This window comes from Micropterus dolomieu, linkage group LG17, assembly GCF_021292245.1.
Source record: "Micropterus dolomieu isolate WLL.071019.BEF.003 ecotype Adirondacks linkage group LG17, ASM2129224v1, whole genome shotgun sequence".
NCBI lineage: Eukaryota > Metazoa > Chordata > Actinopteri > Centrarchiformes > Centrarchidae > Micropterus > Micropterus dolomieu.
This window is the reverse complement of record NC_060166.1, coordinates 34,254,307-34,276,777: the sequence shown is the minus strand read 5'-3', so window position 1 is coordinate 34,276,777 and position 22,471 is coordinate 34,254,307. Positions and strand designations below refer to the sequence as shown.

Below are 22,471 nucleotides of genomic sequence, written 5' to 3'. Positions count from 1 at the left end.
CACACACACACACACACACACTCATTAAAGGAGAGTCAGACTCCCTGAGCTCAGTTCAAGTGTAGAAACCCTCATAGTGTATTTAGATTAAATACAGTTCAGGTTTAGTAATTTCACATCATTGCTCAGTATTCAGAAAATAAAATCTGTGCACCCATTACTTTTTTCTGCTGTTTTATCTTAGATTTACAAACAAACTACGATTTGTCTACTGTAACAAACACCAAGGCAGTCCCCTCACTTACTTGCGCATCAGTATGAATCAGAGCCTGCAGCGTCTCTTTTTGCTGTCTCATCTGCTCCATCTCCACCTCCTGTCTTTGCCTCTCCTCTGCCTGCTGCCTCAGCTTCAGTGCCTCCCTCTGCTCCTGCAGCTCTCGTCTCTGCCTCTCCTCTGCCTGCTGCCTCAAGTGCAGTGCCTCCCTCTGCTCCTGCACTCGTCTCTGGACTTCCTGCAGCTCTCGTCTCTGGACTTCCTGCAGCTCTCGTCTCTGGACTTCCTGCAGCTCTCGTCTCTGGACTTCCTGCAGCTCTCGTCTCTGGACTTCCTGCAGCTCTCGTCTCTGGACTTCCTGCAGCTCTCGTCTCTGGACTTCCATTTCGCCCTCTCTGGAGCTTAAGGATCCAGTTTGCAGGGAGCCGTGCAGCAAGGTCCCAGGCTTAACAGGTGCATGTTGTGGAACCAGAGGTGCATCATGTGTGATGCTCGGGCTAACGGCTTGGATAGAATCGGAGGTTGGCTGGAGAGGGATGCTGGTTGAGTGATGTGTTGTAAAGTGTTTGTAAGGCAGTCGCTGTGTATTGACCGAAGTGAGTCTTGCTCTCTCTGGAAGGTGCTCTGTTACTCTCTCCATTATTTTGTCAGTCAACCAGGTGGTGGCAGCTGGTCTCTGCTCCCTGGAACTGTTCGAAATAGATTGTACTTCATCCGTCGGCAAATTGGAGCCAACAATCAAACTGGAGCCAGCAAGACTGGGAAGTGAGGACAACATGTCAGACTCTCTTGTGGGAACTTCCACAGAGGTTTTTGGTTTGGCATGGATGTATGCCGGCACTGCACGACTTGTATGGAGTTGCAGAGGAGTTGGAAGATGCGCAGACTGAGCACTTTGCAGAGACGGGTGAATGAGGCTTGGAGGCACGACAGTGGGCAGCAACGATGTGGCGGTGATGTTGTAACGAATTTGTAGAGCTCGCTGGTATTCTTCCAGGCGTTGGCGAGCAACTTCTACTGACCTCTGGTGAATTCTAAAATAAAATAAAAAGGTCAAGTCAATTTTATTCATACAGCCAAATATCACAAATGATCCTCAAGTAAAAGTATCCTTTCCAGCATTCGACACCCTCTATCCTAAAACCTAAAAGTAACATTATATATGATGGTTGAATTGTTGTGTCATCTGCTCAGAATAACTGCATGTTAAAGTGGTGAAAGTGACTGGATAATCACAGGTGGTAGTCAAGTTTGTCTTCAGGCTTTAGAAACACACCTGTTTTGTTCCAGCAGCCGCTGTTGGTATTCTTTAATCCTTCTGGTATGGTCGTCTTCACCTGCAGGAGGCAACAGCTGTAGAGTGCAGGAGGAGGAGGTAAGAATTAATCAAGACTGAAGCAACTGTAATATGTTGAATACACTAAATAGGATATCTTAAAAGATACCTGCAAACATTAGAGTTTAACCGGACTATTGAGAATGGCATATACTATAATTTGGGCTGCATAAAATTGCAAGCAGCCTTAAACATCTGTTATCAAGCAGGCACAGACCATTAACTCAGAATAATACATCAAATAATTGTGAGTTGCCATTTAAGACAATATGAGAGGGGCCTACCTCAGTGGCTAGACCAGGGGGAACAGCGGTGACTTCCTGGTCATGGACAGGTACCTCCGTTTGGTTAATAGGTACTTCCTGGGTCACTGCAGCCTTCAGATGTTCTCTCTCCTGCTGGGCCTCAATCAGCATCTGCTCTAATTTGGCCTTCTGCACTTCCAGTTCCTGGAGCAACACCACCTGCTGCTGCTTCTCCCTCTCAAGCTCCTCTTCCTGGACATAAATAGGTTTGAAAACAGTGTCTGTTGCCAAACTTCAAACACACCTTACCTATAAGGTTGATCATAAAGCCAGTTTTCAGCTAAGCGTCAATATTGACCGTATATATTGAATGTGAGGTAGAGGAAAAAAAAATAACCTTTGAGGGATCATTTGTTTTAAAGATAATGCAAGTTGAGACTTTGCAGTTTGAAAAATAAGAGCCCACATAATACAATCTGTCTAATCCCTGGACCAAGGCAAGCAGGTACTTCTCAGTCTGCACTTCTTCCTCCTGTGAAATGCAGTCCTCAGAGGATTTCCCCTCACTGCAGCCCTGAGTGTGGCTCCTGTGTTCATCTCCATTCAGCCTCCATTATGCTCAGCTTTACTTTAAATGTCATCCCCCCAGAACAGGGAATCAAGCTCAGAAGTCTCTTCTGAAAATTTGACTACCCAGCCCAACACACTCCTGCTTTAGATAGAGGCTGGACTAATTAAGTAATGACAAACACCTGGATCAATACATTTTGACCAATCACAAAAAACTATTTAACTCTACAATGAATACTGATTAAGGGGATTTTGTAAAATTCGGTTTAGGGCTTTTGTGAACAGGTTTAGCTAACTACCGGTACCTTGGTGTGACATAAAACTCAGCACTCAAGTATCAACATTTTGCTTCTTATAGTTTAACTATTTGTCAGTTAATGTAATGCATTTGCAAAAAATTAATACAATTAATTGTTATGTTTGTTCCTATGCATAACTGCACAATAGGGCTGAACGATTTTGAAAGAATTACAGAAAAACTGCAATGGCTGATATTGAAATTGCGATATGATATTGGTGGGAACATTAATTTTTTGCAAGGACCGGTACCAAACAAAGATGTTTTCTTATGTTTGTATAATGTGATGAGTAGGCAGGACATCTCTACAGCATGACAATATTTAATTTAAAATTGTATTTTGACACACATCTAGCCTTTAAAAATTTTTGCAGGTCCTGAAATTTGAAAATTGCAGTAGGCCATATTGCGTTTGAGAAAATTTTAATTAATTGTTCATCCCTACAGCATACTGCATGTTTCCAGTGTCTCCACAATATGTTCTTACAATATGATCTAACAACTGTCACCGGATATACAGGACACAAGAGCCCAACTAATATAGGATTTTTTTAAGACAGGATTTTGAAATCTAATCTATCGGGTGATATTGTTCTTTTATTATTATATTATATATTTCATGAAGCTATGAGACTTCACCAAAATAACATGATATAATGCAGTTTAAACATAAACTTTATTGTTATAAATAGTTCTTTGAACCAAAGCACAGCTGATTGCTGTGTTGCCAACAGGGAAGTTGCAAGAATGCCCTCTGGTGGACAAACTATACAACAATGTTTCCATTTTTTATTGTCATTTATAAGCTGATACCTATTTATCTGCAATTATCTCATATTGGCTGAAAATATTGGCATGTCAATTCATCAGTAGGGCTCTAGTACACATATTTAAATCTGGTTACCTGTGAACGGCAGCAGACATTGCTCCTGACCTTTACATTTAAAATTATTCCTGCTCTGTAGCAAACAAATGGGAATCAGGATGTACCCTTTTCTTTCGTTCTTCTTCAAATTGATGACTTCTGCTGGCAAGTGCATCGGGAAGTAGAATATCTGCTGCAGCTGACTGATCTGTTGCCTCCGATGCTGGTGGAATTAAATACAAAATGATTATTATCTTACAAAAACTAAATTGTGATGCATATCTGGAAAACAAAACTGGAAAAGAGCCAAAAAAAGCCCCCAGCTTAGTAGCAGTGGGACTGCATCACTTTGACCATACAGTTTTGTTTTTAAAATAGATAAAAATCTAAAAAATATATTTATAACATCTTTATATATCAATAATTATCATTATTTTATATAAATTTAGAACATGCCAAAGCTCAGATAAAAGAGAGTATCTAGGGGGGAAATTGTCAGATTGTGCATGGCCTCCTAGATTTATTTCATTACAGTTGATACATTGCAGTTTTACCTGGTGGTGAGTGGACAGACGATTTGTCTTTCTCCTCGCTGGTCAGAGAGCCTGTGTCGATGGTTGTGTCTCGCTCTGGGACCTGATCGGTGATGGCGGTCGGTGAATCGGCTGCAGGCCCATGACCTCCGTGGTCAGTCAACTGGTTCCTCTGGCTCCTGATACGATCCAGGAGTTTCTTTAACGCTCGTCTAGGAGCAGGTTTGGAGGGCTCCACTGCAAGTTAGAAAAATAAAAATGCTGAATGCAGTTTGAATGAATTGTGTTCAGATTATCACGCAAGACAGATAGTTTGCAGGGCTGTAACGATAAGATACTTGTACTTGACTGAAGAATTTACATAAATGTAAATAATATCACAGTAAACATTTTTAACAAATGTAACAACCCTTAAAACTAATGAGGTCAGTTTTTCTGTGTATCTGGTGCTTCTCTCCACCTTGAGCAGATGTTTCCTGCTCAGTGTCATGTTGTGTGTTTTCTGTTCCCGATGTGGCAGTTTCATCCAGTGTGACGTCCAGCTCTTGGTCCTGGCTGCTTGTCGACAGAGCTGGCAGAGGCTCAGGCACGAGCTGGACCACAAGGTCACCTTTGACCCCTGGGATCAGACACAGTAGGTGTTTAATGAGGCTCCATTAAAACTAGATGCTATTTTACAATACAAAAATACAAAAAAAAGCTCAACGCATTGACAGACTGCCACCTTCTGGCTCTATATTTGGATGGTTTTAAGCTAAGCCACAATTACTGAAAACCGGTGACACATCCTTGTTACAAAATACATTCACAGCAAATTACTACACTGCTGAACTGTCCTTACTCCTCTCTCCAGTATACATGTCCTCAAAGGCAAACTCCATCTCCCTCTGGAAGTCCTCCCTCGTCTCCTGTCTCTTATAGAGAGGCTGGAAGATCTGAGCAGGCATCTGTGACACCTGCTGTCTCCTCCTCAGCAGGTCTGTCTGCTGCAGGTGCTCCAGTTCAACAAGCAAGCGCTCACGGTCCTAAAGGAGAGCATCAAAAACACATCAGGCACAAAAAGCTGCATTTGATATATTATTAATCCTGATCATTCCTTTTCTCTTTTCACAAGTTACATGACACCTTGGCATTCTGATACAAGTCTATGAAACATGTTTAGTGAAAATGTATTTTATTATTTTCCTATGAAGAACTGCACTAGGATCTTGGATCACCGTGGTTCTGTTTTTATGTGACAAATGTGTCAAGTATACAGACAAAACATCCATTTACGTCCAGCAATACAAATCATCACTACAATCGTTTTATTACATAAAAAAGGTAGTCTTCTTACTTTTGTAAATACTGCTGTCCTGCTGTTGGTCAAAAGTGTTTGCAATAGTGATACCAAGTAGCATCATATTATCTGTCAAATACACGTGAACAATTGGCTCATGAGGTACCAAGTAAGTTGTACCTGCACAAGATGTTCCCTTCTCAGAGCCTGCTTCCCTCTGAGACGAGCCTTCTCAAGTTGCTCCTCTCGCCTCCTCTTTTCCTCCCTCTGTAAGTCCTGCAGTCTCCTCGCCTCCATCTCAGCTCCCTCATGGGCATTTGGCTGCAGACACATATACAGATTAGACAACTCAGAAAGGAGGGGGACTAACAAACCATGAGCTTAAGTGCATAAAATAATTGGAGGGCTCACCTGCTCTGTGTCTCCTTCTCGGTCCACTGTGCTCTCAGGCATGTGGTAATGCGTAGCAGCGAAAGCGCTCACATCAGATTTCTTTACCACATGTGGCTTCTTGAAATCGATGTTCTGCTTGAGCAAGAAAAGACGATGTTACCTTGACTTCGCCCAGATCTGTACGACTTGTGTTCTAACACCACAGCCTTAGGAGAGAATCACTTCAGATCAAACACGTTTGATATTTGCGATAAATCACAAACACACAATAACATTTCAGCGTTCAGCAGCAGACTATCTAAATGTGGCTGGGAGTTTAATTTGTATTATTTTATTTAAGTAAGCACAATGAAATACAGATCATGTAATGTTTAGCTTATATGCACATCCTGTCTCTCTTGGGCTTTTTTCCGCTTCTTCCTCTTGTTTTTCCTTTCTCTCACATATTTTCTAACATGGTAGCAACACTTATTTGTAGATGGGAAGATAAACAATAAGGTTGAGCCTAAGCCAAAACAAACATGATTTGTGAATAGGCATATGAATCCACAAATAGACTAAGCTGGTCCAGACTTCTGAATCAACAGCCACATTTCCAATTTTTATAGCAATTCAAATAGATTAATAAATAATGAAGAGATACCAAAGAGCAATTCAGTCTGATTATCAGGCTACAGACAAACATCTTTAGATGTGTCATCTTGTTTTGTTAACAATTGTTAATTTGACTGATTCTTATCATAAACTAAAATGTCACCTACCAAATCCAGGTGGTCTATTAGGCCAACTTAGAACAGGAAAACAGTGAGTAATTATTATTACAGATCTGGAAAAATCACCTGAATGGGGTTTGGAGGAGGCGGTGGGAGGCTGGCTACTTTTGCTGATCTTTCCTTTTCTACCTGTAATGCCTTCTTCCTGGCATTGATGGATCTACAGAAAAGCAAAGGAATTGACTCAATGTTCTGTTAATTTGGTAATTTGAATATAATTGATTATAAATGCAAATGTTTGTGATGCTGCTCACCGGCTGTGCCTCTCATGGTCTTTAAGCTTCTGTGATTTGAGCTCCTTCAGGGCTTCTCGATAACGCTCCTCTGCTTTGGTGTGATTTTCCTCCTCTCTCTGAGCTATGGCTGCCAAGTCAGGTTCCTTTTGCATAAAATCAAAATGACAACACCAGATCTAATGATTTGTACCATGTATACATCTTCAAGTCAAACTATTATAAAGTGATGGTTTTCTTGACATTTTGGTTTAAGACGTTTTCCTTGGTTTGGCCTTTGATTATCTGTTTCAGTGAGATTTAGATGTTATCTTACGTTTTCTTTTGCACTCCTGTGTCCCTGACCGAGAAGCTGGAGGCTCTCCTGGTATAACATCTGCAGTGTGTTGAGTTTCTCCCTCTGCTGTCGCTCCCAGTCCTCCCTCAGCTCTTCCTCCAGCTGCTCCAGCTCACGCTGCCGTCTATGCTCAACCTCTCGGCGGATCTGCAGCGCGATGTACCTCTGCTGCTCCCGCACCTGGTTTTCAATACAAAATATATACATGCATACTCAGTCTTAAAAAAATATCTGATTTTGAAAACTATCCAGAGGGGTATTTTTCATAAAGGTGGCTCAAAAAAAGCAAGATGTGCTGTTTAAAGTGTGTCATAAATTACAACAACAAACTCAACCAGAACCAAGCTCCTTTATAAAAGCAAATCAGAGCTGATAAGATTCACTCTAGGCTGGTTTCAGAACTGTTCATCATGACTTTGAAACAGAGACCAGAGACATCAAGCACAGATCCCATACGTTCATAGTAAAAAAAAAACAAACAAAAAAAAAAACTGTGATGTTCACAGCCACAGAATACATGATATGGAGAGTAAAATATTACACTTTACCACCGTTAAAAATATTTTTTTATTTTTAACAGATTTCTGTTTCTTTAATTTGTGCCATTTAAAGAGATTAATTGTAAAACAGCTACTTCCCATAAAGCGGCAGCCTGATTTTTGGCTTTATGTCAATTGCAGCGCATCAAAAGCACATATGGTGACTTGAATACTGTGTATACACTTTAGATTAAAAAGATTTGAGGTATGCTTAAGGTACAACAACCCATGTCAAAACATACTCATGATCACAGTGCAACAGTAGCATTAAGCCTGGCCTAACTGATAATATTTTTTTTAATGAAACATCCATTGTGTTAATTCTGTACGTCTGTCGGTTTATCATTAAAAAAGTGGAGCAGAAAGCCTGTTGTTGTTATTATCACCAGACATTAACGTTAGTTACCTGCTGTATTCGCAGTTTTCTCCTCCTTTCATGTTCCTCTCGTATTATCCGAGCCTCTTCGTTAGGGCTCAGTCTTAATCTGGCCACTTTTCTCTTCATTTTCTTCAAATGTGCTTTTGGACATTTCCCCAAAACTAAAGAAAACAGCAGGAAACGTTAGCTCCACCGTTAGCCGTGCTAACTAACGTTGGCTAGCTTCACTGTGTCGCAGGCATTCACAGCCATCACGACTTAAAATTACATTTTAGAAAGTAAAAAGTAAAGGTAATGCGAATTCATTACAGAAAGACCAAATGAGGTGAAATCCAGCCCAGATGTTTTGTTTATCACCTGAAACCCATGCCAACCTGAAACAAACGAGTGAACGTTTTTGTCCTGAACGTCACATCCGGTGGTTTAAACTGCCCGCCGCCAGTCCCCTTACAAATGTTTCCGACCAGAGACTTAACAAGTTCCTGCTCATGTTATGTGCGTCTTAAATAATTTTAAACTTGAGTACATAAAACTAAAAAACGACGACTTCATCTGCAAATTAAAACGATTTGAAAGAAAGTGCCGTGAAGCTCCTAAAACTACAAGCAGCCTCCGATTCCGTTAGCACCGCGCTAGGGGGCAGTAGAGCCCGCTTGTATCTGTGTAACGTTAAAGGGAGCGAAGAGTTAAGTATTCAGGGCGCTACAGGAAAATATACCACAACTCCAGTGAATAACCGTTTGTACTTGTGATTCTAGTGAATATCAGAGGTAAGATTTACACAATTAAAAGCTGATATTTGGACATAGCTTTCGCGCTCCACGGCCATTTATTTATCCTGTGAGATTAGCAAGGGGCTAACGCTAGCTAGCCTTGCAAGCTAAACGTAGCAAAATACAACCCAATGCTGCTACAGTGAAGCCATTATAAGTAATTATTGTTTGTGCTGTTACTTTACTGTTAAAAATCTCAAGATTTAAAGACAAGTCAGCTCATTTAACAAATAAACCAACAGGTCCCCAACAGTCCTAAATGGCTTAAATTATAATAGTATTGATTTGGAGGTGGTGAAAAATGTTACTGTTGATTCAATTCGATTCAAATTAGCTTTATTGGCATGAATGTATAACAATATTGCCAAAGCATCATACAAACTACATAAGAACAATCAACCCTATACATTTCATTTTCAGTTCAAACGTTTGTGAATTTGTATTTGGTCTCCTTTTATTCAAACTGGTTTAAAAACATTTCAAATTATTAAGCACAGGTTGTCGAGATTCACTTTGTTGAATTGCTTTGTCCTCTACTGTGATTTCTCTGCTTGTCTTCCTCATATCAGCTTTGTCATCATGTCTGGTGGTCCAGCGGTGAGGGTCAGCATTGAGTCTTCCTGTGAGAAGCAGGTGCAGGAAGTGGCCCTGGATGGGACAGAGACATATGTCCCCCCTCTGTCCATGTCCCAGAACTTGGCAAAGTTGGCACAAAGGATTGACTTCAGCCAGGGATCTGACTCAGAGGAGGATGGAGGCGAAGGTGAACCCAGGGGCCGTGAGTGGGGCAAGCAGGAGCCGGAGGAAGAAGAAGGTACCTCTCAACAGAAAGCAAGGAGAATTTAGAGTCAGAGCTAGATTCTGTTAATCTGAGTGGCACCAGCTATGATTGATCCATCACTGATAACACTAGAGATCTCAGGTTGCTAAGTTAAATTTTAATCTGTTATTATAGCTCTCTTTGTCAAGGTCCTCAAATGTAATGCATTGCTGGACTATTATGTTTTTATACTACAAGCTTGTCTTTTGTCCTGTCTTTTACTAATGAAAGTTAATAAAAAATCCACAACTTTTCCCCAATAAACTGTTTATGCCCTGATGTTTTAAGTTAAATGGCCCCTTATCCAGGCAGTTGGTAATCTAATTAATAAAAATAAAAAGTTAAGACTTTCACATCAAGATAAAGTAGGAACCCGATATTTAAAAAAAACATAATACAAACATATTAAGGTAAAGAGACTTTCCTTAACAGTCATTACTCACGTCCCTATCTGTAACACCTTCCTGTTATTAATACAGAATGCTCCAGTAGACATGACCCTGCACCGAATTAGCGCATATGGATGACATGGATGGATTCAAAATAAAATATACTCTTATATAATATAACAAAGTCAAATTGATTTGGTTTTCTCTGTTAGAATAAGATCTGATTGATGGTTTCCTTACACAGGCACAGTAAAATTTCAGCCATCTCTTTGGCCCTGGGACTCGGTGCGTAACAACCTGCGCAGTGCCCTGACAGAGATGTGTGTACTCTATGATGTGCTCAGCGTGGTGAAAGAGAAGAAGTACATGGCCTTAGACCCTGTGTCTCAGGATCCAACAGCTGGCAAGGTAAACTGCTTAATAATATCACTGATAAAATATTCATGTTTCTCAAAGAGATCTGTGCACCTTCTCTCTAACACACATCCATCCACTCTCCATTCACCTTCACCTTGTGCAGACCCCCCAGGTGTTCCAGCTGATCAGTAAAAAGAAATCATTGGCCACAGCAGCACATCTCCTCTTGAAGGGAGCAGAGAAACTCAATAAGTCAGTAACCGAGAACATGGAGAACAGGAGGCAGAGGGACTTCAACTCTGAGCTGCTGCGTCTCCGCTCACAGTGGAAACTACGCAAAGTGGGCGACAAGATCCTAGGAGACCTCAGCTACAGGAGCGCAGGTGATAAGGCATCTAATGGATGTTTAGTCAAATCTGGAAAAGGGTTCTTACAAAACAAAGTAATGGGCAGCTGTGTCTGGGGAGGTAAAGCAGGTCGTTCACGTCGAATCATCATCACAGGGTTGGTGGTTTGATTCCCACCTTCTCTTGTTCTTGGGAAAGACACTGAAACCCAAATTCCTCCCAATGGTTGGCCAGTACCCTGCGTGATAGCTTGCTGCCATTGTGTGTGTGCATGAGCAGCAAAAACCTTTAGAGAAAAGCGCTATATAAATGTAGCCATCTAACATGAGGACACCTCTACTGCCAGACAGGATAACCCCAAGCTAACATGTATTCATTATGTATCCCTGCAGGTTCCCTTTTTCCTCACCATGGCACATTTGAGGTGATCAAGAACACAGACATTGATCTGGACAAAAAGATCCCAGAGGACTACTGCCCCCTTGATGTCCAGATACCCAGTGATTTGGAGGGATCTGCTTATATCAAGGTGAGAGGGAAACAAAACATCAGTGTTTCCTGTTAATTAACGAGACCATGGCGGCTCGCCACAGTCTAATGTGCTCCGCCATAGTTTCAAAATGAACCAAAAATATTTTTACACGTCTCATAATAACATTTCAGACCTCTAACGTTGTGTTTTGTTGGCGCTACTGTAGGCTCGCACTGACAGGCAGGTTAGCGACTTTATCCTGGAATTTTCTCTCTTTAAAGACAAGTGTTGCAGTATGAGAGTCCTACCTGAAGAGAGGCTGTGAAGTCTTCATGCTACGCGATATGAGAACCACATGCAACATAATTTATCAAATTGGGTCGGACTTGATGAATTTAGCGCAAGGATACATGTGAACACGTCCGGTTGTAAAAGTAAGGTGTTTATACAGTATAGAAATAAGATTAAACGGATTATATTCAGAGAAAGTATAAAACATATTACATGTGTCCATTAAAAGTAAGAAAAACAACAATAAAATGTTAGAGAAATTACTTTTCTCTACTTATTTTCTATTATTTAGTTTAGGTTGCTGGAAAAACATTAAAGAGAAGAATATTAAGAATTAACCACCATACTCTCTTAAAATCCTGTGGGAAACACTGAAACATGGATCAAAATGTCTCTCCACAATGACATGTTCTATTAAAATACGTCTGGTGATTTTGATTTTATATAGGTGAATTGTCCATCACACGCTAATTAGAAATTGGAGTTCATTTAGTTGCCACCCCCCCACCCCCCTGCATTTTTGTGTGAATTGCATGACAGAGGGAAAAAAAAAAAGATCTTGAGTGAAGTATCATCTTATAGCAGCGGTAAATATTTGAGTTAGTTACATAGAATCTATTTGGTGCAGCTATAATTCTTTTCATTTAATTATTATTATTTTTTTTTTTTTTTTTTACAGTTTCCATATCACCCACATCACCCATACACTATGTAAAATTTCATAAACATGTAGTTCAATTAGTCGAGTGCTGTTTTTGTCTTCAGGTGTCCATCCAGAAACAAGCTCCAGACATCGGTGATCTGGGAACCGTCAACCTGTTCCGGAGACCGCCAAAAACCAAAGCTGGTATGGTTCAATACACAAAGACATGTAACTGTCTGAATCTCTGCCTGTATAATTAGTAAATGTATGTCATCACTGAAATTCCCTTACTTTCTTTTCTTCCACAACCCAAATTTTTATATATATTTTTTTCTCTCTTCCCATTCTCCTCGCCTGTTCTCTCTCTGATCTTCCTGACGCCATCTCTTTTTTACCTTTCTTTCCACCCAGGAACCCAGGCGTGGCATGTGAAGCTAGAGGCGGCTCAGAACGTTTTGCTCTGTAAGGAGATCTTTGCCCAGCTGTCCAGGGAAGCTGTTCAGATTAAATCCCAGATCCCTCACATTGTTGTGAAGAATCAGATCATCTCACAGCCATTCCCAGGTTAGAACGCTCATGACAACATCGGCGTGAGAAAACTTCAGCACAAATACAGTCTTGTTAGACACAATCATGAGAGGATCTATGGTTGTTGCATATTTGACTTTAAAGTACACAATCTATGTGTTTTATGTCCCTATACTGTAAGTTAAGTAAGACCACTGCCCATACTATGTCCTAATAGTTCTTTATTAGTATCATACTCTAAAAGTGTAAAAGTGACATGTTTGTATGAAAGATTATTCCAAAACACTAAGGAAAAAGATAAAACTATTTATAGAAAGAGGTTGTTTACAGTAGTAGTTTATCTAAAGTTCAATTTCTACCCTGGGACAAATATTATTCCTAATATTAGCATTTGAATAACTTTGGGGGGAAAAGGGAACACTAAGTGATCAAACATTGTAAATCAAACATTCCTGCCTTTTTTATCATCTCTGTGGCTCTGGAGTCTGCTTTGACAAACGGACTTGCGCCTTGTTTGTTCCTGTAATCCTACTTTATAGGTCTGCAGCTCTCCATCTCACTGTGCCACTCAACGGGAGATAAAAAGAACCATCGGGTGTCCCCAGAGAAACCCAAACCAGACGACCATCTTTACGTACTGGAACACAATCTGCATCAAATGATGAGAGAGGTGAAACACTGTGTGAAGACACTCTGCATCTCATCTGAAGCTACTGTCTAGTAGAGAGATAAGCTTATTGCAGATATATCTGTATCGGCACTTATGTCAGCTGATAAATGATAAGAAACTGAAGTATAGAAATGCTTTGAAACCGTGCACTATTCTGTAAATGATCTCATTCAAGTCTATCAACCATAAAATGCTCTGCCCACTTCATTCCTAGTTCAGAATTATTAAAAAGAAACGAGTTTACAGGAACCATCACAATTTTTATTTATGATATGGTTTGTGTAAAGAAAATTATTAGCCAAAATATGATTATTGGATTTGTTTTTTTTAAATACTGTATCGGATGGACCGTACTGTCTAGAAATGCTGGATAGTAAATTTACTGGGCTTAGCTGGAAACCTTTTTACAACCAGTTTGACTTTTGTTCACAGGATACAATTCCCATTACAGGGATAAGACTGGAAATATAAATAGATGCCAAACTAAGATCTGAAAATATTTAAACAGCAAAATTACAGTTTTACTTTAGTTCAGTTCAGTCTTTTTTGTCAGCCATGGGAAATGTGCTTGCAACATAGAAAAACATACACCAAAGCAGACGGGAGACGCCCTGCAACACATTTGAACAAAGATAAATAGCTCCCCAAACATCTAGAAAACCACCATCAGTACAAGTCTTTCCTTTATTCATAATGGTTTAATTTAATCAGTTATCATTTAATTTAACAACCTTGTCTCTGTTACAGTTCCACAAGCAACAGCTGAGCTCTGTGGTGATGCCACATCCTGCTACTGCCCCTTTTGGCCATAAACGCCAGCGACTAGCAGGGCCGCAGGCCTACGACAAAGCTGAAATCTCCAACTTGCAGCAGAATGAGGGGCTTCTGGAGAAGATCATCAAACAGGCCAAACACATCTTCCTACGTAGCAGGTAACTTTGGTTGTGCCATCTATGATTTTATGTGAGGACTGATCTGATCACAAAAACAATTGGCGGTGACATTTTGTCGCAGCCAATACTCATTCATCTATTCAACTATGTATTACCACAGGAAATACTATGTAAATGTACTGTACGTAATCCAAGCAGAAGTGCTAGGTTTATCATGTCATGTTTTGCAAATAGTTAAGACGTCTTGAAAATTAGTAATATTTATCAGTTGCAGTAAGCAAATATTGCTTAGGCCACATGATATGACACTCTCTTACGTGCTCTTCACTATTTGCAATGCCAGATTTGGCCAAAAGGTGCCTTACTTTGTTCTCTTTGATCTCAAGAAAATTCATTTAGAAGCTAAAATTGTAATCCTTTTGTTAAAGTAATTGATATTTATGTTATATTATATTGATGTTTACGTTTGTGATCACCAGGACGGCGCGGACCATCGACAGCCTGGCCAGCCGAATAGAAGACCCCCAGATCCAGGCTCACTGGTCCAATATCAACGATGTGTATGAGTCCAGTGTTAAGGTGCTCATCACCTCTCAGGGCTACGAGCAAATCTGCAAGTAAGTGGAGGAGAAGAGGGAAGGATAAAGGAAGAACCAGAGCAGAGAGAGACATGCAAGATACAGAGGAGAACCTGCTAATATATTTATGAGCAGCTGTGGGTATCTGCAGACTGTTTAATAACTTTTCAAATTATGTAAATTGAAAGCTATGAAATTTATTCGGAGGCCTGTTTAGCATGATTAACAGGTTTATTTTCAATTTCGCTTTAATCCCATTCTAAAATTAGAAATGGCAGTGACCGAGCCTTGCATGACTATAACGTACAGGGACCAGTCTGTTTTTAATAAGAGGCATTGTTTTTATTCCCTCATTCTGTATTTTATTACAGGCACATGTTTGGTCTCATTCCACTTGACTGAGGCGTATGATCCCTCTCAGAAAAAGGCTCAATCTGTTTTGTGTGTTTAGGTCCATTCAGCTGCAGCTGAACATCGGTGTTGAGCAAATCAGAGTGGTGCACAGAGATGGACGTGTCGTCACACTGTCGCACCAGGAACAGGAGTTGCAGGACTTCCTCCTCTCACAGGTTTCACAGTTGCCTTCCCTTATAGTTAACTATTAACCACACAGTTTGCTGAAAGCTGTATGTAGGATTGTAGTTCTGTTGCGTATTGAGCTCAAAACAGTGTGATACAAATAGTTGTTTTCTAGTTACAACAGTTTTTTTTTTTTACGTTTTGTGTCACTTTTTAAAGTCGCATGTATCACTGCCTCCTTTTTTCCATCTTGTTGTTAGATGTCGCAGCATCAGGTGCATGCTGTTCAGCAGCTGGCCAAAGTGATGGGCTGGCATGTCTTAAGCTTCAGTAACCATGTAGGCCTGGGCCCAGTGGAGAGCATTGGAAATGCCTCTGCTGTCACTGTTGCCTCTCCCAATGGAGAGTATGCCATCTCAGGTGAGACGGGTGTTTATGAGGAGAAAATGCTCACTAAGACCTTCTCTGTTTGTTTTTTCAGTCTTTCAGTGGTGCCAATGTATATTCATGAAAAAAGCATGATCATACATATTGTAAAGATCCAGGCAGGAAGTTCTTGTGTAGATTTTTAAGAAAATTACACAACATATCAGTTTTGAAACATGTTAAAAATCAGCTACTTGTGAAGTTTTATTATTGCCATTATGGTGCAGTTTTCTTAGTCCACTAAATGAATTGCCAGATCCAGTGCAGCTAACTAGCTCGAAAGCTAAACAATGTTGACAAACAACAAACAAGGACTTCCCTCTAGACTCATCAATGTGCCTGAAAAATAATAACATTTTTGCTACCAAAATTAACCCTAATTGACCAGAATGTGATGCATTAAAGATCAGACCTGTTGCATTTTGTGTTAATGGACTACACTTTTTTTCCTGAATAAGGGTATCAGCTCTTGAATTGCTCTCACTAATTACATGTGTAGAGCTGAATCTAACTAGGCCACACCCTAGTCTCTGGTGGTTGTGGAAAATTTGAGAGAAGTAGGAAATCGCTCAAGATGAAAGAAGACAGGTTAATACAAGCTGAGGAATCAGTAAGAAAGCAAATCAAAACACATCACCGCAACCTCCTGGAATGTATCATGTCAACATTATATTTATGTTAACTAACATTACAGAGTATTTCAAGGCAGTTAAAAACAAAGTAATACTGAATATCCTCATAACCTGAAATTACCAAGAATATTATTAACATATTTTAGTCACTAATACAGTGTCTGTATCTGTTCGTCTATTCAGTGCGTAACGGCCCAGAAAGCGGGTGCAAAGTTTTGGTCCAGTTCTCCCGCAGCCAGATCAAAGATCTGCCAAAGAGCGATGTCATCCAGGACGCCAAGTGGTGTCACCTCAGAGGGCCATGCAAAGAGGTCCACTGGAGCAAGATGGAGGGACGAAACTTTGTCTACAAGATGGAGCTCCTCATGGCTGCACTGACTCCCTGTCCTTAGATACAGCCTCGGCGTCATCATTTGTACAAAATGTGACTTTTACTTCGTGTACACTTTTTCCCAACTCATAGACTTTCTGAACACGGCCATAAACTCCTTTCAACCTCCAGTAGTGTCTGTTGACTGCTCTGTCTTTGATAGGTTTGGAGTGTATGTATACCTCAAAACAGTTTGATACAAAATAAAAAAAACAGCCTGTCATTATGTATTTGTGCTGATTTGTCATGTCATCATAAGAATAAAGCTATGAATTGAATGATGTTTTCTAAGGACGTCTGGTAAACACTTCAATGTTTTCTTATTAGGAATGCATTTTTGTAGCCTTGTGTTATCCTCATCACAGCAACAGCGTTTTTCTTTTAGTCTGATTCATCAGGTTTAAGCAAGATCCATGATGAGTGAGGTTTTAGTTCTACCATCCAACAGGTTTAAAATATCACAATCCTATGGAATCACTTTTTTAAAATCAACAGTCCTTTGTTTTTTTGAGTTGTTGCTTTTTGAAAACGTTAATCTCAAGACCTGAAAAGTAGTAATTTGTTTCTCCATCTATTATCACTTCATCTAAAGTCTGAGACGGACTACCTGCTGCATAATTCTAAAAGTTTTTCCAAAGCTTGATTCAAGTTCTGATGATTGCTGTGTAGAAGGCAAGCAGAGTAAAAGAAAAGGACAATGACTTTGCTTAGACAATAAATATAGTATGTATTTTTCTATGGCATGTAATATATTTACATTCAATCCAGTGTCATCAGCAGTGAGCTGTAAATGCATGTGTATTCAATACAAATTGTAAACATATAACTCGTTGAACTAAAACAATTACTCACTTATTTTATATACAAAATACCTACATTTAAAAAAACTAGTCCTTGTTGCAGAGTTTGATGAACAGTCTCTGGTGTGTTTTCATCCCTGGTATGATGCACAGTTAGACGTCCATCAAAGAGGCTGCAGCTCTGTTGCATCATTTTCTGCATAAAGGTTGAATTGAACTTAGTCAATACAGAAACGTTCACACAACATACTGCTGTAACAAAGCTATAATAAAACTTTGCAGACCTTTGTACTCTTAACACACCCATTCATAGAAGCAATACATAACTTCAACCCACATTCACACCCACCAAACAGTATTCATACAATTCACACAATGATGCAGCAGTAAGGAATCAGCTGAGTAAACAATGAGGTTCACGTCAAAAAAACCTCTTGTTCGTATAAAGAGATGATTAACATCCTTCATTTAATATCCTTGTTTAAAATGTATTTTGTCCATGATCCTGAATAGCTAATCTTATGTAGACAATCTTTTTATTGACCCTGTTCACCTAGCTACTGTAATAACTCCCACTGAGTTATTACAGTAGCTTGTGTGAGTGATCTTGTGAGAGTTTAATCCTTAATGTAAAGGTCATCATGATGGTGTTTCATACAACATGTGCATGTACTTAATAAACTTATTTTTCATGTTGCTTTACCTGGCATCTCTTTCCTGCGTTTCCATGCCACGATCTTCCTGTAGACCTTGTCCAGTAGCCACATTACCAGCATGAGAAGGCCAGTCAAACAGGCCAGTGCCAAGGCAGAGACAGACAGGTACTGAAGGTCCTCATACAGCACCTCTGGAGGACAAGGACACAGGAGACTTATTTACTTAGTGCAAAAAAGCCTTAGGCACAGGCTATTATTTACCAGCGATACAAACACAAAATAAATATGTTAGGAATGCAGCTTGTATGCAGAGATGAGGTAACACAGTAGCAAGAAGGCAATTACCACGTGTCAGTAAATAATAAGAAATAATAATAAAAATCATCCAGTGTATCTTACACTTTAATTTTTTTAACGCAACAATCCCATATCAGTTTATGTTTTTCAAAGATAGACAGAAAAATATTTGTGTTGTTTACTGATGAATAACTTTGATAAACTCAAAATCCCTGCTTTCAGATCTGAAAGGCACATAGTAGAAATGACACACAGAATGCCAGACGCACTCACCGTTCACTTTCAGGACAAAGCCAGCATCCTTGCTGCTTCCTGCTGTTTCTGTGACAGTGACCTGGTAGTATCCAGCATCTGCCAGGCGCAGGTCTGACAGGCCCATAGAGCCATTGTTGAAGTGCTGCACTCTGCTACTGTAATCCACCGTTATGTTAGTGTACAACCCCGGCTGCCATGTCCCTATGGTGCGGCTCACCGCTCCTGACATAAAGGTCCATTGTATGGTGGGGATCCCATCGCAGGTAATATCCACCGAGAAAAACACATCCTCCTGCACTGACCTGGTGAGGCTCTTCTGGGGAGAATGGATGGAGATGGCTCCAGCTTCCAAAGTGAAAAGAATTAAGAGATATAGATTATAGATTCACTATGAAATGGATACTGGAGAAGAAAACAAATACATACATCTGTATAATAATAATAACACATATAATATAAGATATGGTGCAAAAACTTATATATATGTAAAGGTAAAGATAGATTTAGCTTTGACATCAGATTGCACAAAATATTGTACACTACGTGATAAACACCTTTCACACTTAGTTAATGATCAACCTTTATCCAGATAGGACAGTAATTACAGCATAAACGCTGCAATGTATAACACCAGTCCAGCTCCATAAAAATAAAATATTTGACCTCACAGGTTTTTCCCTTCATGACAGTTAATTATGTCTCTGACTAAACACTGTGACTCATGCATTCACTTCTATGTAAAGAATATAATGTGCTATCCTGTGCTGTAGAAAGGAAACTTGTTAAACAAGCTGAGAAGTACTAATTTGAATAGAAACAGTAGTACTGGCCTTGTGACTGTTTTGGCCACCCCTCATCAAATAGTTTCTCAGGAGTTTCATTGTGGGATCTGGTTCTGCTGGTGGTGTGTTTGCTTAATGAGTCAAAGGTAAAAAATTACACCGGAGAATGCCAATGCTGACTAAGAAACAACACAGCGTGGAGAAAGTCAGATATCCTATAGATAAATAGATAAATTTTACCATAGATCTGTGTGAACCAATCTATTTAACACATGCTCTTAGGAGCTGTGTTAGTTTAGCCAATTTTATTTCCAAAGACACTGGACATGGTGTAATTATTCTGTGCAACTTGACTTGCGTTTGTAAAGAATCAGATCCCTAAGGTACTGAGACCTTGGGTGCAGAACAGGACATTCTGATGTTTACATGTACACAGCCATTTGTACATACTAGTGTTGTGTTGATCTACTTAGCAATGGTATGCAACCTGAGAGAAGTTCTATCTTTAGTTTTCATTCTTCCCAGGTTCTCTATTTACGTTCCTATTGAAAGGGTTGGATCGTCATCATGTGGACTTTGTCCTGAACTAATATAGGATTGCCATATATGCATGGTCAAATATGTTGGAATTCTTACCTAGGTGACACATATAAAGTGCGATGCTGAGAAACACAGCAACATCTTGTACATCCCAGAGCCTGAAATGCCACATTAGAATCCCAGACCCATTAGTCGAACTGTAGTAGAATAATGTCCTCCAGGTTATTTCACATTCTGAAGCATTCTTTTCTCTGTCTTTCTCCCTCCAAAACAGCCTTTCCTCGTTCCCAGGGTTTTCCTTTTCCACTGTCCTTTCTCCTCCTTATTTTTGTTCTGTGAAGTGAAGAAATGCTGGAGTTTCCCTCCTCTCTCAGGACTGTGCTGGATTTCTCTTCATAGCTGCGCAAGTTAGTGCCAGCCAGCCGACACCTATCAGACAGGTTGAGCCAGAGATTAATAAGCCAACATGTACTCAGCGTTCTGTGATCTCACACACACACACAAACACACACTTAGGGGAAGAAAAACTGTAGCGCAAACAGACATATATCCTTCTCAGTTTACTTACCCCTCCCGCGTCCAACAAACACTGACCTGTATAGCAGACACACTATCACAAAATGAAACCAGGATAGGTTGAATCATCCAGTATTCATTCTGTGACAAAACATGTCAAACAGGAAGTTTGAATTCACAGGAATGCACCAAGATACACAAACCCACAGTAAACACAGTAACAATGAACTGATATTTCAATTTAGAAGGCATACTATATGCTGCTATGGCCATATTGGAATGGGGAATAATAAGCCTTTTCATTGAAGGAAATATTAATTTGGTGACTTTGGTTGATTGTAAATGAGTTTGTCATTGAACGAAGCCGTTAGAAAGGATGAACAATCCCCAAGTTCAAAAATGTGATACTTTAGCCTACCAAACAGAATCAGAAATAAACCCTTGTATTTATACTCTTTGCTTTATTTATATAAATTACAGTGCAATACTTGACGATTAAGCATTTTGTATAACAAAAAAAACTTACTATGCCAAATATTGAACTTGAATATAAAAAGAATCAGAAAAACTAAAGATTTAAGTTGACTTTAAGAATTCAAAAATATCTATTGGAAAATGCTAACGGTAGCTATTATATATCTTTTGCTGTTTTTAGTTTATTTTAGGATAATTAAATGAGCTTGGATTTTCTTTAAAAGTTCAGAATTAATGCGCCAACAATAGATTTTGGCCATAGAAGGATAAACTGCAGCCTACCTAAATGTTTTCACAGGCGAAACTGTCTTTTATGTTTTGTTCGTGGATTTAATTTAACAATCGTCTGTGTAGCTAGCTAAACGACTGCGTAAACAGTTGACGTTACGTAATTCTGCGCATGTTAGTACGTAAACTAGCTTACATCGTTTTGGAAGTGCGACACAGGAGTAATTACCGGAGCAGCAGAGTCGAAGACGATGTTTAGTAAGTTCATTTTTATTGACTAACTTAACGTGTTTTTTGTAGATACAATAATAACATTAACGATTAGCATAAGGAGAATTGAGAAGCCAACTTGTTGACGGGTTTAATTTGGTTTTTGACCGCTGCAACCGTGTTTTTATAAACGTTAAGCTAACGTGACCTTAGCCAAGTTTAAGCTAATTGGTAGCTAGCATGTCCACATTAATTTATTTTGTTTCTTGCTTATATATTTTTTTGTAGAATGAAAACTGAGTTGTGTCAATACTTCTCGTCAGGGTGGCAGTGGACGGTCGCTCTATATATTGTTTAGTCCTTTTCCAGCCGCGCTAACGGCGGGTTAAGGTTAACTTCATGTTAATTAACTTCACCTTCGTGTCCACATGATGATAAGTAACGTTACGTTACTTAGCTGTATTTCACAACTGAGTTTGTGATGGACTCAAGTGCATGTTTGTCATAACTTAGTTTGTCACGAAGTTATTTAGCACATTCAAATAACAGGCCCGTACTTTGATACCTTGTTATCGGTTTTGCTGATAAGATATTTGACCAAGAACGTGAACTTACTGCATTAAGTTTTGACTAATTGACAGTGTTGATGTTTATGTTGAGGTTATTGCAGTCATTACTGAACGTTTGCTTTGCAAAGCTGTTTACCTGATAACGCCTGTGGTTTTTTTATTAGACATTGCAAGGTTAAATGTTAAACAGTCCGTTATTATTTGCCTTGAATAGTTATATCTTCTGTTCTGGATGAGTACAGGTAAATTATAACTATTTATTGATTACATTATGGAGTTTTTCTCACCTTGTGTGAGACGAAAGGCCGTTAAGTGTGCAGTTAACTCTCCTCTCCACTAGAGACTGGTAGAGGAGCTCTGTTTGTTGTGAAGTGAGTATTTACCAATCGTAAAACAATCTTTCCCTCAACGTACACAAACTCGTTACGCGTCATTAAGTTAA

At 39.5% G+C, this 22,471-nt stretch overlaps 3 protein-coding genes across 21 annotated transcripts in view; 1 reads left to right on the top strand and 2 right to left on the bottom strand.

Annotated features, from left to right (window-relative positions):
* The window catches only part of cep295 (centrosomal protein 295), a 19,624-nt gene extending 11,110 nt beyond the window's left edge, over positions 1 to 8,514 (bottom strand). Inside the window, exons 1-14 of one of the 8 annotated variants that reach the window (XM_046073325.1) lie at positions 8,369 to 8,514; positions 8,022 to 8,155; positions 7,056 to 7,256; positions 6,761 to 6,885; positions 6,573 to 6,666; positions 5,752 to 5,865; positions 5,521 to 5,661; positions 4,903 to 5,086; positions 4,522 to 4,680; positions 4,083 to 4,298; positions 3,654 to 3,751; positions 1,835 to 2,047; positions 1,491 to 1,567; positions 450 to 1,248 (exon numbers count right to left, since the gene is read on the bottom strand). In XM_046073325.1, the coding sequence (XP_045929281.1) occupies positions 450 to 1,248; positions 1,491 to 1,567; positions 1,835 to 2,047; positions 3,654 to 3,751; positions 4,083 to 4,298; positions 4,522 to 4,680; positions 4,903 to 5,086; positions 5,521 to 5,661; positions 5,752 to 5,865; positions 6,573 to 6,666; positions 6,761 to 6,885; positions 7,056 to 7,256; positions 8,022 to 8,120 (2,520 nt within the window). In that variant the 5' untranslated portion in view covers positions 8,121 to 8,155; positions 8,369 to 8,514. Of the gene's footprint in view, positions 1 to 245; positions 1,249 to 1,490; positions 1,568 to 1,834; positions 2,048 to 3,653; positions 3,752 to 4,082; positions 4,299 to 4,521; positions 4,681 to 4,902; positions 5,087 to 5,520; positions 5,662 to 5,751; positions 5,866 to 6,572; positions 6,667 to 6,760; positions 6,886 to 7,055; positions 7,257 to 8,021 lie in introns of all 8 variants that reach the window. The other 7 variants (XM_046073330.1, XM_046073332.1, XM_046073328.1 and 4 more) reach the window with 7 other exon arrangements.
* med17 (mediator complex subunit 17) lies at positions 8,454 to 16,993 on the top strand. Its single transcript, XM_046073333.1, has 13 exons — positions 8,454 to 8,764; positions 9,337 to 9,581; positions 10,221 to 10,384; positions 10,497 to 10,716; positions 11,073 to 11,209; positions 12,209 to 12,290; positions 12,498 to 12,650; positions 13,154 to 13,284; positions 14,032 to 14,216; positions 14,657 to 14,794; positions 15,207 to 15,324; positions 15,535 to 15,694; positions 16,516 to 16,993. Exons 2-13 carry the CDS (start codon positions 9,347 to 9,349, stop codon positions 16,722 to 16,724), a joined length of 1,932 nt encoding a protein of 643 aa, XP_045929289.1. The 5' UTR covers positions 8,454 to 8,764; positions 9,337 to 9,346; the 3' UTR covers positions 16,725 to 16,993.
* Positions 16,389 to 22,471, bottom strand: LOC123985633 (V-set and transmembrane domain-containing protein 5). 12 transcript variants are annotated; one of them, XR_006828722.1, is made up of 7 exons: positions 21,305 to 21,406; positions 20,601 to 20,689; positions 20,129 to 20,461; positions 18,729 to 19,055; positions 18,206 to 18,349; positions 17,579 to 17,698; positions 16,389 to 17,363 (listed from the first exon to the last, which is right to left on the bottom strand). XR_006828722.1 is itself a non-coding variant. In XM_046073337.1 (6 exons), the coding sequence occupies exons 3-6, from the start codon at positions 20,202 to 20,204 to the stop codon at positions 17,667 to 17,669; spliced, it is 579 nt and encodes a 192-aa protein (XP_045929293.1). In that variant the 5' UTR covers positions 20,205 to 20,461; positions 20,601 to 20,689; positions 22,317 to 22,471; the 3' UTR covers positions 17,405 to 17,666. The 12 variants fall into 12 exon arrangements, 11 of the variants coding, with proteins under 11 accessions (XP_045929293.1, XP_045929296.1, XP_045929297.1 ...); XM_046073337.1 differs by lacking the exons at positions 16,389 to 17,363; positions 21,305 to 21,406 and adding an exon at positions 22,317 to 22,471 and having other exon boundaries at positions 17,405 to 17,698; XM_046073340.1 differs by lacking the exons at positions 16,389 to 17,363; positions 21,305 to 21,406 and adding an exon at positions 22,317 to 22,471 and having other exon boundaries at positions 17,405 to 17,698; positions 20,627 to 20,689.

What these genes read in the sequence shown, in the direction of transcription:
- med17 (XM_046073333.1), top strand. Translation starts at nt 9,347, where the DNA reads ATGTCTGGTGGTCCAGCGGTGAGGGTCAGCATTGAGTCTTCCTGTGAG. An exon ending in ACCGCCAAAAACCAAAGCTG is followed by an intron (nt 12,291 to 12,497) that starts GTATGGTTCAAT and finishes CTTTCCACCCAG; the next exon opens with GAACCCAGGCGTGGCATGTG. An exon ending in GGCTACGAGCAAATCTGCAA is followed by an intron (nt 14,795 to 15,206) that starts GTAAGTGGAGGA and finishes TTGTGTGTTTAG; the next exon opens with GTCCATTCAGCTGCAGCTGA.
- LOC123985633 (XM_046073337.1), bottom strand. Translation starts at nt 20,204, where the DNA reads ATGTGGCATTTCAGGCTCTGGGATGTACAAGATGTTGCTGTGTTTCTC. An exon ending in CTTTGTCCTGAAAGTGAACG is followed by an intron (nt 18,350 to 18,728) that starts GTGAGTGCGTCT and finishes CTTGTCCTCCAG; the next exon opens with AGGTGCTGTATGAGGACCTT. An exon ending in ACGCAGGAAAGAGATGCCAG is followed by an intron (nt 17,699 to 18,205) that starts GTAAAGCAACAT and finishes ACCTTTATGCAG; the next exon opens with AAAATGATGCAACAGAGCTG.